We start from the raw sequence: 12,913 nt of genomic DNA on the forward strand, positions 1-12,913 counted from the left end.
TGACCGATTCTTCAAATGTAAAAAAAACAACAGAAACCCCCCCCCATAAAGTGCCTCCATACTGCTCCTGTGGTGTCAGCCAAGTGTCTGCAAGCCCCAACATTCATATTCGACTCGAAACGAGTATATTTACACCATGTTTTTAGCCTAAGTGTCCACTGTGATCCACAGGCGGATGTGGCCCAGAGGAGGATAACAGGGGGTATTTAGGCTAAACACATGGAGTGAAGGAGGCTTTTTCTAGTGGATTTGAATGTTGGGTGACACCACAGGCATTTTATGTTCATTTTTCTGTTGTTTTTATATGTTTGAAGAAGTGCTCACCATTTTTTCAACTGTATTTGCTTTGGCTGCAACGCTGTTTACCCCTGAAACTCCAAAAGTGTTTTGTGGACTCCAACACTTCACTCGCCCCTCCAGTAGTGAGTAGATACTGAGTGAATTAAAATTTTTGGGTCAACTCTCCCATTTAACAAGTCACTGGATGGATGGATGGGGGGTGTTAAATATCTGCATCACAAGTTGGTATTTCTGTAAGATAATGTTTGGTAAAAAAAAAAAAAAGTTTTCTCTGGGAGTTTGATTTCCCTGAAAGTCAGGCCTCCACCTGCAGCCTTCAGACAGCGCTGAGGGCTGCGAGCCAGTCCGCAGTGCGCAGACTCCAGCGGGCTGCGCTCATTGGTGCAGGGCTCGTTCCGTGCTGGGGAAGTTGATCGTATTCAACAGTGTGAGGTGAAGTGACGTGGAGCAGTGGAGACACAACAAGAGGACGATTTGTCAAAGTTCACAGACCCGGAGCAGAGCGGCGAGCACACCTGTGGACATGCGACCCCAGCGGCTGTAGCGGCGGCGACCTCCCGTTTCCACCTCCGGCCGTGACGAGCAGGAGTTTCTCATCCAGGTGACGGCGGCGCTTCTTCGGCTGGTTAGCTCCCACGTTAGCTTCCAGGAGCAGCCTGTGAACTCTGGCTGTGTGAAGTCAGACACCGTCACCGGAGGCTAAACATGAAAAAGACCAAGAAAGACAAGAAAGACTCGACTGGCCGCCGCTGACTTTACTCAAACCGCAGTAGTTCGCTTGTTAGCATTAGCCCGCCGGCTGAGCAGGGAGACTGCACAGCCAAGTGTCACGATGAGCTCCCTGCTGCGAGGGGAGGAGATGTGTCTGGCCCAGCTCTTCCTGCAGTCCGGGTCCGCATACGACTGCATCAGTGAGCTGGGGGAGCTGGGACTGGTGGAGTTCAGAGACGTGAGTGCAGACACATCCTGATGTCCACTCATCTCTCACTGTGAAAGTCACTGCTGAGTGGACAAAGTGCACGCATCTGTCTTCTTAGAGTCTGTTATCATTCCTAACACAGCAGATCTGGGGTTTCTTCTACCAGCTATAAGTGGTTTAATCCTCCTGTAATGTGGCCTTACAGGTGCTTACACAAGGGTTTATGATGTGTTTTGTTAATCATTAAATATTTGACTTTGTCTTATACCCTTTTCAGCTCAATCCCAGTGTGAACACATTCCAGCGAAGACATGTCAACGAGATCAAAAAATGTGAAGAAATGGAGAGAATTCTTGGTAAGATCACATTGATTTTCTAATACGCACTTTAACAATCAGGCCCCCTATCTAGTCACTGAGTGGTATGTGTGGTCGAGTGTTAGACAGGATCAAAACAAAGCTGTCATTAATAAGTGAAGAGCATTCTTGGTGAGATCACATTTATAGCTAATTTACAAATTAACAATAGGGCCCTCTATGAAGTTCCTACTCTGTCTAGTTAGTTGTAGTCGAGCATTGGACAGGATCAAAACAATGTGCTGTGAGTCCATGAAGCCGCAGAGGGCCTTTCTCATTGAATTGACAGCCAGTGACCCTGCAGTCATGAGAATTGTCAGCTGGTTCTGTATTGACTTGAATGAAATGCCACCCTTAGCTAACTAAACTCTTTTCTTATTAGATTAAGAGAAGAGAACACCACAGTGCTGGACTCCGCTTGGAATCCAGTGCTGTTCAAAGGCTGGTTGTGGAATTTGGAAACGCTGTAAAGGTCTCAGAAACAACTGCTTTTTATGTTTTTTAACAGGATACCTTCTGAGGGAAATTAAGAAAGCAGACATTTCACTGCCAGAACGAGACGTGAACCCATTGGCTCCCTTACCGAAGCACATCATGGCTATAACGGTTGGTAACTTGTTCACATATCATTTTGAATTTATTGTGTTGAGTTATTGCCACCGAAACTAAATTAATTGATCTAATTATTTATATTCTCCTCCAGTCTGTATAAATTTGGAAGATGACACCAAATATATTTTTAAACAAATAAATAAAATAATTGTTGTAGTCATGCTGCTGATCACTGGTTGTCTGTGTGTGTTCACAGGAGCAGCTACAGAGACTAGAAGTGGAGCTGGGGGAAGTCACTAGGAATAAAGAGAAGCTGCAGAAGAATCTGCTGGAGCTGACGGAGTACACACACATGTTGCACGTCACCCGCAGCTTTGTACAGAGAACGTGCGAGGTCAGTGGGTCGACTTGTGCCACAATGTGGCCAGATTTTCTACATTCACACCGTTTCAAGTGGAATCTGTTGATTTGAGTTTCATTTTAACCCTCGTGTGTCTTGTTTACTTTTTAGCGAGAGCCCCTGCAAGTGCAGTATGAGGAGTTCCCCTTCCTAGAAAAAGACACATTGATGGATTACAATAGCATGCAGAGGCTAGGAGCCAAACTGGGGTGAGGAATGAAATCCGGTTGGCCATATCAGCGTTATGTTTATGTTAGTGTTTTTTCGACATGGAGTGTGGTTTATTTTAGAGTTGACAGTAGACCCTGGCTCTGTCAAAATCCTCATGGCATTTTAAAGTGTGAAATCGTAATATCATGGGATAATGAGGAAAAAGTAAATGAGGTGAGCAGCCTCTGATACACATTTAAAGAAAGTTTCGACAAGTTGCACTTTTAGTTTCTCTTAAATGGTTTTCTGTGTCCTGTCTGTCCATTACAATCTATATACTCTGTACACACACCCAAACAGACAAGATATTGTTGCTCACAGAACCAGTTTTGTGGGAATAGTCTGTATTTAGTGAAGGGGACAGCTATTTAGCTGAATGCAAGTTTTTGTTGATTGTGAATAAGCAGCAAGAGTGAAGTCTCAAAAGAAAGACAGCTGAGCTCACAGCTGCATGTTTCTGCAGTCACAACTCAGAGAGTATCACAGCTACAGCAGGCAGCCTGAATTATGTTAAGTTGAGAAAACTGCAACATTAACGATGAAGATTGTTTAGATGAAACCCTATGTGAAAAACCTAGACATGTTAAAATTATTTTAGTTAATTGTGAAACTGTAGCGTGTCAGAGGATGTCAGCTGAGTAGGCGTCCTTCACATGTGACCTAGTACCACTTCCTAGTGTGGTAATGAGTGATCGTATCTCAATGCATCTTGAGTGCAGTAACACCTGTACGTGGAGCTGATCACTTGTGACCGTATCAACTCTGAAAAGCAACAGTACCATTGAGACATGGACCAGACACACACAAACTTCATTCTCATTTGCACCATATATTTTACATAGAAAATAATCATTGGCTGCTATATTAATGTTTAAAATCTCATATACTGTTCATAAGCTTTAGGATAAAGGTTTATATTCCCTAATAGGCGCATGTGTATACCTTAGGCTGATAGTAAATGTTTACATCATTCTCTTGCAGTTTCATCTCTGGGCTCATTCAGAGGGTAAAGATCGCAGCCTTTGAGCGGATGCTGTGGAGAGTCTGTAAAGGCTACACCATCCTCAGCTACGCTGAGGTCGAGGAATATCTGGAAGATCCTGAAACAGTAGGTTTCTCAAGGAAAACTGTCCACCATTTGTGCTGAGGTTGCATTTTTTGATGTCTTCCCTGCATTACACCATTAGATTAAGATATCAGCACATATACTCACTCCCCTATTTACTTTTTGTTTTTGTTTTTGTTTTCATAAGCTGCTTTCAGACATGCACAGAACTTCAGAGATTCTCTGCAGTTTCTCTGGAGGAGGTGTATGTGTGAAGGCAAATGTCTGAGTCAGAGCCTCTGGACTTTCTGGATTTGTTTCTATTGAGAACGCATCTGAGCGGAGAACCTCCCACTGTGTTGTGCAACAGGTCATCTCTGATAACAGATATAGTGAAGTAGCAGCAGTGCAGAGGGCAGAGTATTGTAGCGCAGTGAAAATGACATAAAGCAAAAGACAGTCCTGAAACAGTGATCAATACAAAGTGACAACATTGAAAATGAAACCAGTGAAGCTGCTGTGAAGTCTGTTCTCATCCCCCTTGCTGATCACATACACAATGAGTGCTGTGATCGTGTTCTTTCATACTGAGTGACAGCACTAATCCAGTTATCCTTTTCCTCTGCTTGACCAGAAGGCAGGCATGCAGGGCTGAAACTGATCACTGGTGGAATGTCAGGACATACTTTACTGGAAAATGTACAACCATGTTAACATGTGTCTCTGAATGGTTGGAAAAGAGGAGGCTTGACTTCAAGCTAGGAGCACCAGTCATGCTTTTCAAAAACCACATAGAGAGCAATGCTGCTATTTCCAAAGTCAAGAATTAACTTTCAATCACAAGTACTTTTTTGTTTTGTTGTTATTGTTTTTGTTTTGTTTTGGCAACAAACAGGTTGGTACAAATAAGTCAATTTTTAATTAAATATAGATTTTGAACATAAAATGAACTCTGGACTTTAAGTGACACTTCTTTTTGTTGTTAATAGAGGAAACCGGTCTTATCTTTGATATACAACACATCCCCCTTTGTTTTCTTCTTATTTGCAGGGGGAGCCAACCAAAAGGATGGTGTTTCTGATCTCTTACTGGGGAGACCAAATTGGCCAGAAAGTAAAGAAGATCTGTGACTGGTAACTATTCTGCAACACACGATCACGTGGCTGCTCTACACGTATTTATGGCATAAAATGGTTTGATTAGGTTTGCTTTTTTTTTTTTAACTCTCCTGTACTTGTAGTTGTGAATAATATTATCTTTTCCTTTCCATAGCTACCACTGTCACCTGTATCCCTATCCCACGAGCAATGACGAGAGGAATGATGTTGTAGAAGGACTTAAAACTCGCATTCAGGACCTACACACAGTATGTGAAATATTTCTTTTAGTGTCTAAATATGCCTTTTTAATTAGTGACAGAAAATGAAATTACTCTGTTTGCCATTCACTAAAAATTAACTTTCTCTGTTTGTCTCTTGTTAAAATGCAACCTGGATGATTTAGAACACGAGTTGTCTGGGTGTTCTTTTCCCTCGGGGATAGATTTTTAGGATAAAGGAAAACAATACTTTTAACATTTTCTAAAACAAGTTGGCAGAAAATCTTGTGCTCAGTGAGTCACATTACGTACAGCAAGGGTTTTTCTTTTGAGCCAGTCTTCTTGTGTAAAAAGAGCAAAATTAAATGGCTGATTTATTTTCTAAAAGATTAACCCAACTGTTGTTCTTGCGAGCCAGACCTCGCAGTCATGGGGTCAGGTGAGTTTCTGGTGTGGGGCAGTGCACCGTGAATCTTTTGGAAGCTATAACCCACTGTAACTGAAAAGTAGGATTGCACCCACTCACTCCCTGGAGCACATGATCAACACGAGGCCTCAGCAGGATGTTCTTTCTCTCTTTCATGCATTCTTGTTTTCATCCTCTCCTTTGTCCTGCAAATTCTCATGTCTTTCCTATGTCTTAGTATCTTATTCACTCACAAACACTGAAATGCTTCTTGTTTAAAATTATAAATATTTTTCTTTGGTAATGTTCCATTGACAATCATAGAAATTCCAAAAATGTTTTTTTATTTTCTCTTGGAAGTCTTGAATATATTTTTTAAAACACTGCGTTATCTCTTCCTGTGTGCAGGTACTTCATAGGACAGAGGACTACCTGAGACAGGTCTCGATGAAGGCTTCAGAATCTGTGTACACCTGGGTCATCCAGGTCAAGAAGATTAAAGCCATCTACTACATTCTGAACCTGTGTAGTTTTGATGTTACGAACAAGTGTCTGATTGCTGAGGTGTGGTGTCCTGTCAACGACATTCCCACCCTGCGGAGGGCCCTGGAAGAAGGATCGGTGAGGAAATTCTATTTTTGACTCACTGCAGGCTTTGCCTTTGTGTTTATTTAACTGGGGCAGACACTTCATGAATTGGGATACTGTTGTCATAAAAGCAAGTATTGTATTTAGGCATTGCTTTTATTTTGCCCCGGTTAGGGTACTGAAAGACCACCCTGTATTTGGGATGACAAAAAACACACAGACACACTAATGGGTGAACTGAAGTGTCCCTACAGTGTTTTTTTTTTAGCTAGCACTTAAATGATTGCATTATGCCACATTTGCTGATGTTACAATCCACTGTCCCTTTCCCCTACTTTTTGTGGTGATTGTCAGATGTTAAAATGTGTTAATATACTGAGATTGTGATTTTTTTAACGTTGATATTTCAGAGAAAAAGTGGAGCGACAGTTCCTTCCTTTGTCAATCGCATCCCCACCAGCGACACTCCCCCCACCCTTATTAGGACCAACAAATTTACCTCTGGATTCCAGAACATTGTAGATGCCTACGGAGTGGGAACTTACCGGGAGGTTAACCCTGGTGAGTGTTTCCCTCTGTATGTTTACATATCTATCATCAAATGAGATTAGAAAGTAAAAATGTGCATGGGCACTTTATTTATCAGTTTAAACATTTTACAAGGTCTCTCTACAGTGTATCAGAAGTCTGAGATGTGACAGTAACATGCATATGTATTTGAAAAAGAAAAAGTGACATCGGATTATTGATATAACCAAAAATCCAAATGAATGCTAACTTGCAATTAAATATTTTGTCATTGTTGTTTTTTGTGTTTTGCTCTATTGCTAGATTTTAATATCAAGTTATTTTTATACTTTGATTTTTTGATTTTAGTAGTGCTGCAGTTTAGTTTTTTTTCTCTCTTGCTCATTTCTAGCTCCGTTCACAATCATCACGTTCCCATTCCTGTTTGCTGTGATGTTCGGGGATCTGGGTCACGGACTCATCATGGCTCTCTTTGCTTTCTGGATGGTGCTGTACGAGAACAACCGCAAACTTAAAAACACCAGGAATGAGGTGAGTGAGTTCTCCAAAGCTGAGAAAATGTTTTACCTAATACTCATTTAACCAGGGTATAACCAGAGTGTGTGTTGAACAGCAGGTCTGATGTGTAAGTGAGTGATTGGATGTGTGTATGTGCAGATCTGGAACACATTCTTTGAGGGCCGTTATATCATCCTGATGATGGGCCTGTTCTCCATCTACACTGGTCTGATATACAATGACTGCTTCTCAAAGTCCCTGAACATCTTTGGTTCTGGATGGAGTGTGAAGGCCATGTTCACAGCGGAGGTGTGGAAGTAAGTAATTCATTACAAAATGGACTCTATCATTATAGTAAACCCAGCTCCAGCTTTCTTACAGCTATGACATGTAATGAACAACCTGTTATACATGTTTAAATATTTACAGATGAGATGTTTGTTTGATTTGTCATCACATTCATTGAACAAACTGGTGGCTTTATTTGTGACAAACAGGAAAGGTGATCTCACTGGGAACCGTTTTCTTACTCTGGATCCAAATATTACAGGAGTTTTCAAAGGACCATATCCTCTGGGAATCGACCCGGTGAGTAGAGAGTATTGATGAGGAGTCATCATGCATCACACTGATTCCCAAAGACAGGATATTGGTTAATCCCAATTAATGATTGGATACTCTGTGGAATTTAAAATCTTTTATGTCACTGTGTGCAACTGATTAGGATCACCCTATGGTGTGCAAGGCAACATGTGTTATAAATGAAAGTTCTTAACTAAGAGTTCGGGCATTCCCACTAAAACTTTTTTGGTAGGCTTGTAAACTGTTTGAAAAGGTGCATCAAACTGTGTTTCTTTGAGTACTGTGCCAGTGATGTGGAGTAGAGCTGCACGATATTTCAAATATTGACCGTCGTCGCTGTTATGGAAGTTTTCTGGAAGCTGGTGAAAGGAGAACTCAGGCAGCAGCTGATGTGTTATGCAGAATATTTTAATGTAGACTTGATGCATCAAGGAGACCAGAAGGTTAAACAATATACAAACTCTAACAGAGTAACATGAGCAAGACTGAAGATGTCTCCCACAGCATTCGCATATATCTCCCTCTACTTGCGTCACCCATTCCAACAGCATGTCCATGAATGGCTAGAATTGCTGTCACTCTCTATATGTTACATTTAGGTGTTCACATATACCCCTATACGATAGTTAAGTATACATTCCTAAATCACATTGTGTCCTTACATCTTGCCACTGGTGTAATTTAGAAAAGAGTTGGAGTTGGTGCCTCTCTGTGTGGGGCATCTGAGTTAGATATGAAGTGTAGACACTACAATGTGCTGTTGGTTGGCCCTTTATCTATAACCTGACCTTGGGTACTGCTTGGAGAGAAGGGAGTGTGTGTGGAATTAGACAGGCACTATTCTCCTGTACAGATATAGTGTAATATACAATATACAGAATATACAGAGGCATTTACAGTAATGTGTGAGGATGCTCAAAAATCTCCTCAACGATAAATGGTGTTACATGTGCCATGCATTCACGCTCTGCATTTCAACGTATTTGGCCAAGATGAAGCCCTACTGCCCTAGATAATAGGGTTAGGGTTAGGATCTGGGGTCTAGGGTCTGTCTGTCTGTCTGTCTGTCTGTCTGTCTGTTAAAACTGTGCACTTGAGCATTTGTTTATTTATTGCAAGTCATATCGTCATCGCAACCCTCAACAACATTACCGCATGTTTTCCTAATATCGTGCAGACTTAATGTGGAGCAGTCATATTCTGTACCAAAAGAGTAAATTGGATCAGTTTATCGAACTCATCACTCATTATTTATTTGCTTGATTAGTGGTAATGTTCCAGGAACACACATTGTGTGATTTAAAAACAAACTAGGTTGAGTTCCTGGAATTGAAATGATTGAATCCTCTTGGTAAAAATAACATTATTAGATTACTTCAGGAAGAATAATACAACTGTTACATGGCTATTCTTTATAAGATTAAATAAGGTTATTAGGTCAGGTTTCATTGATTTATTTATTTATACTCAACGTTCGTTGAGGTTGCCCTCGTTTACAACAATGTTGACTGTGTTATCTTTTACCACTCAAAACTACTTATTGTATAATAGATTGTCATGTTTCTGTTGCAAAGATCTGGAACTTGGCCTCCAACCGTCTAACATTTCTGAACTCCTACAAGATGAAGATGTCAGTGATAGTGGGCGTCATACACATGAGCTTTGGGGTCATTCTCAGCACTTACAATCACTTGTAAGTACCAGTTTGTTTTTTTATTTCTTTATCTTTTTCTTTAGATGTTAGTTTTTAATAACCTGCCTTCTTTTTGTCAACAAAAACAGGCACTTTAGGAAAAAGCACAACCTGTACTTGGTATTTCTGCCTGAGCTGCTGTTCCTGCTGTGTCTGTTTGGCTATCTGGTGTTCATGATTTTCTACAAGTGGCTGGTATTCTCTGCAAAGAACTCCAGAGAGGCCCCGAGCATCCTCATCCACTTCATTAATATGTTCCTCATGCAGGGTGACACAGTGTCACCCCTCTACCCAGGACAGGTGAGAATCCAATGGAAAGCTCCACTCCTGCATCAGAGTAAATTATGTCCTTGTTCTTGCTGAACATATTTAATGAAATGTCAAGTGAAATACACTTACTCACACTGACTTTTTGCTGCTTCTTCCTCAGACTGGCCTGCAGATATTTCTAGTGGTCATTGCTGTTCTCTCAGTGCCTGTCCTACTCCTGGGCAAACCCATCTACCTTTATTGGCTTCACAAGGGAAGCCACCGACTAGGAATGTACAGGGTGAGGGTTTGAAATGCATGTCTATGAATGAGTGGAAAAAAAAACCGTCTCCAAATATTTGTTCTTTGACTGGAAATATGCACATCTGATTAGTTTGTGCCTGTGTGTGCTCAGGGATACGAGCGTGTGCGGCGTAACAGTGAGGAGGAGCTATACCTGATGAGGGATCATGACATGGAGGAGGGCAGCAGTAACAGTGATCTCTCCACAAGTGCAGAGCACAAGAAAGAAGAGGTCAGCACAGCAAAAAACCATTATAACCATTTAATTAAAAGCAACCAATGTTGTTCTTCTTTCACTGGTTTCTGTCAGTCATGCTGAGTTTTACTTTTGTTGTGATAGTTTGACTTTGCAGATGAGTTCCTGCATCAGGCCATCCACACTATAGAGTATTGCCTGGGATGCATCTCAAACACAGCCTCCTATCTAAGACTCTGGGCTCTGAGCCTGGCACATGCCCGTGAGTATTGGGGTTTGCATTACAACACACGGGTAGTTTGTCCCTCCTTCAAACCTGTCAACCACTCACTGAGCACAAAGTGAATTTAAAAACATTAAGAGGAGTCCAATGGACAGCCAACACATGTAGATCTTATATTATATATATCATGAATAATAGTAGTTATCATACACCTGTTGTCTCTTTTGCAATTCTCTAAATGGATGCTGCTTTCACAGAGCTGTCAGATGTGCTGTGGGCCATGGTGATGCGAGTAGGACTTCGAACGGACACCCGTATTGGAGTTTTATTCCTGGTGCCTGTGTTCGGCCTGTTCGCCGTTCTCACTGTGTCCATCCTCCTGATAATGGAGAGTCTGTCTGCGTTCCTTCATGCGCTCCGGCTGCACTGGTAAGAATAACCCTAACTCCTAAAGTTGCCCACATGTGTCATTTAAATTACCTGAGTGTTTTTGTTTTATTTATTTATTTTGATAGCATCTGTTTTTCTTCCTCAGGGTGGAGTTTCAGAATAAGTTCTACGGTGGGACTGGAGTCAAGTTTTGCCCCTTCACCTTCTCTCTGCTGCCCTCCAGCTTTGAGCATGAGGGCTTACTGTGAAAGGACTACCTTGTAATACTGTGGATTTGGTAAACAGAACCAAAACAAGCAAACCAGGTTCTGTGCTCATACAGACATGTTCCAGCGATGTCATGAAGTGATTTAGACTTTTCTGTTCTTCTTTAATTAGTTAGTAAAGACATCTTGTGTTGAGCCTCACAAACTGTGGATTTCCCAAACTGTTTAAAAACAGACAGCCTGTGCAGAATGTACTGTTGAGAAAATACAGTTTTCCTATTACAAATGTATATAACGGGGGCACTTTGGTCCTGGATCAGTATGCGTCACTGTTGAAGCGCGAGTGTCAAATATATAATGCAATTGGTATTTTGAAAACCATCAGTTTTCTTTTGAGGTAGTATTGGTTTTTCATCAACAGTTGTTCACATCAGTTGTATGGAGAAACACATCCCCCAAACGTAGAATTAATGATCAAAAACATGTGATTTTAGTATGAGATAACTTAGTTAAGATAACAGTAATGGGTAAATGGTTGGCCCCGAGGTTTGGGTACTCAGACAACACTTGTCAGGATACTCTTTTGGTCCTCTCATGGGATTTGCTGATTAACCAAGATAAAAGAATATCTTGTCTTTATTTATTTCTGGGTTCTTCAATTTCTTTTACATCTTGTTATTTTTGATAATTAATTTCAGCATGATTTTGTATCTTAATTCTAGTATTTTCAATCTAGTTTTTTGCTGATCTGGTTTCGTTACACTAGGCAGAGAGCCTCCTAACAGACACATAGTTCTTATTCAACTCTTAGGTGCACTGATTGCCTTATCTAAGTACAACCAAATGACTGTATCATTCTTCAGATTCCTCTCGTATTCCTACTTTGTGGTACCAAAACACTGCAAAGTATTTTTGACTTTTTAGTATTGAAAAGTGCTGAGGTGTATATACTTTTGCAGAATGTGTCTTTTTTAATTTATTTTAAAATGTTGCATCAGAATTAAAGATGATTATTAATGTCAAGAGATTTTTACTTTTATGCATTCACAGTGTTGCCTACGCGTCCACTTCCTGTATATTTTAACATTCCATGCATGAAAAACTAAAATCATTGATTATTTGACTCAGCTCTGCTTGTTAGAAGCCCCTACTTTGAAGGATCTTCTATACATAATCAACACGGTGATTGGTTATTAGAAGATTGAATGATATACCAATAACAGACTGGTATTTTCTAATTTTGTGAATTTGTAAGTATTATATAGAACTGGTATTGGGATTTTTCCTAAGCGAGGGAGACTAAATGTTATCATTGTTTAATTGTTGACCTGCACTTTTTCAATGGCAACAAAGTTTGCTTTAGTAAAGTGCTGTCACGTGTTTGAAGGTCATGACCTTTAGTAGCACGTTCTAAAATGGATAAAATATGGTGTCTCAATTATTGGGCCAAGAGATGTTTGCCTTAATTAACGCTGAGGTGTTGTGGGTGGGTTGAAGGCATTTTGTGATTATTTCCTCTAATTCAGTCAAAATTTTCCAAGCACTCCATGATCCAGTTGTTTTGAGAAAATCCTATTTTCATCATCATGTCAATAATAAAATCTGTTTGTTTGAATTGTTTCGTGTTGAGACCATAACTGCAGTTACTTGTTCACACAAGACATTTTAACCACTTCATGCTGCAGCATTTTACATCTTAAATATGACCAAATTAACTCACTTAAATCTTGTGTCTACAAACCCACAAATTCCATTTCTGGGGAGATGCCCATTGTAATAATTCATATTGTTATTAATATTGCCTAATTCTAATATGATTTGTTTTAAATTGCAAATTATATAAACTGTTTTCATTATGTATTAATTGAATATTTTTTTGTGCTAACTTATTTTGATTGTGAATGATAATCAGATTAAGTTTTTCCATTATTCCATTAATGGTGTGACTGTC

General features: G+C 40.3%; 1 protein-coding gene across 2 annotated transcripts; it reads left to right on the plus strand.

Annotated features, from left to right (window-relative positions):
• The first annotated feature begins 623 nt into the window (after nucleotides 1-623).
• Nucleotides 624-12,566, plus strand: LOC117768242 (V-type proton ATPase 116 kDa subunit a-like). 2 transcript variants are annotated; one of them, XM_034596453.1, is made up of 20 exons: nucleotides 624-1,249; nucleotides 1,497-1,575; nucleotides 2,084-2,181; nucleotides 2,384-2,521; nucleotides 2,639-2,736; nucleotides 3,719-3,845; nucleotides 4,833-4,915; nucleotides 5,055-5,148; nucleotides 5,915-6,127; nucleotides 6,505-6,655; nucleotides 7,014-7,153; nucleotides 7,280-7,437; nucleotides 7,618-7,708; nucleotides 9,277-9,395; nucleotides 9,485-9,695; nucleotides 9,826-9,945; nucleotides 10,060-10,179; nucleotides 10,288-10,405; nucleotides 10,624-10,795; nucleotides 10,902-12,566. In XM_034596453.1, the coding sequence occupies exons 1-20, from the start codon at nucleotides 1,133-1,135 to the stop codon at nucleotides 11,002-11,004; spliced, it is 2,550 nt and encodes an 849-aa protein (XP_034452344.1). In that variant the 5' UTR covers nucleotides 624-1,132; the 3' UTR covers nucleotides 11,005-12,566. The 2 variants fall into 2 exon arrangements, with proteins under 2 accessions (XP_034452344.1, XP_034452345.1); XM_034596454.1 differs by having other exon boundaries at nucleotides 631-1,249; nucleotides 9,277-9,335; nucleotides 9,512-9,695; nucleotides 10,902-11,203.
• Nucleotides 12,567-12,913: the final 347 nt, after the last annotated feature.

This window comes from Hippoglossus hippoglossus, chromosome 9 (assembly GCF_009819705.1).
Source record: "Hippoglossus hippoglossus isolate fHipHip1 chromosome 9, fHipHip1.pri, whole genome shotgun sequence".
Lineage (NCBI taxonomy): Eukaryota > Metazoa > Chordata > Actinopteri > Pleuronectiformes > Pleuronectidae > Hippoglossus > Hippoglossus hippoglossus.

Excerpts from the sequence above, each read along its gene's own strand:
- LOC117768242 (XM_034596453.1), top strand. The coding sequence starts at position 1,133 with ATGAGCTCCCTGCTGCGAGGGGAGGAGATGTGTCTGGCCCAGCTCTTC. Across the intron at positions 1,250-1,496 it reads GACTGGTGGAGTTCAGAGAC|CTCAATCCCAGTGTGAACAC; the intron begins GTGAGTGCAGAC and ends TACCCTTTTCAG. Across the intron at positions 5,149-5,914 it reads GCATTCAGGACCTACACACA|GTACTTCATAGGACAGAGGA; the intron begins GTATGTGAAATA and ends TCCTGTGTGCAG.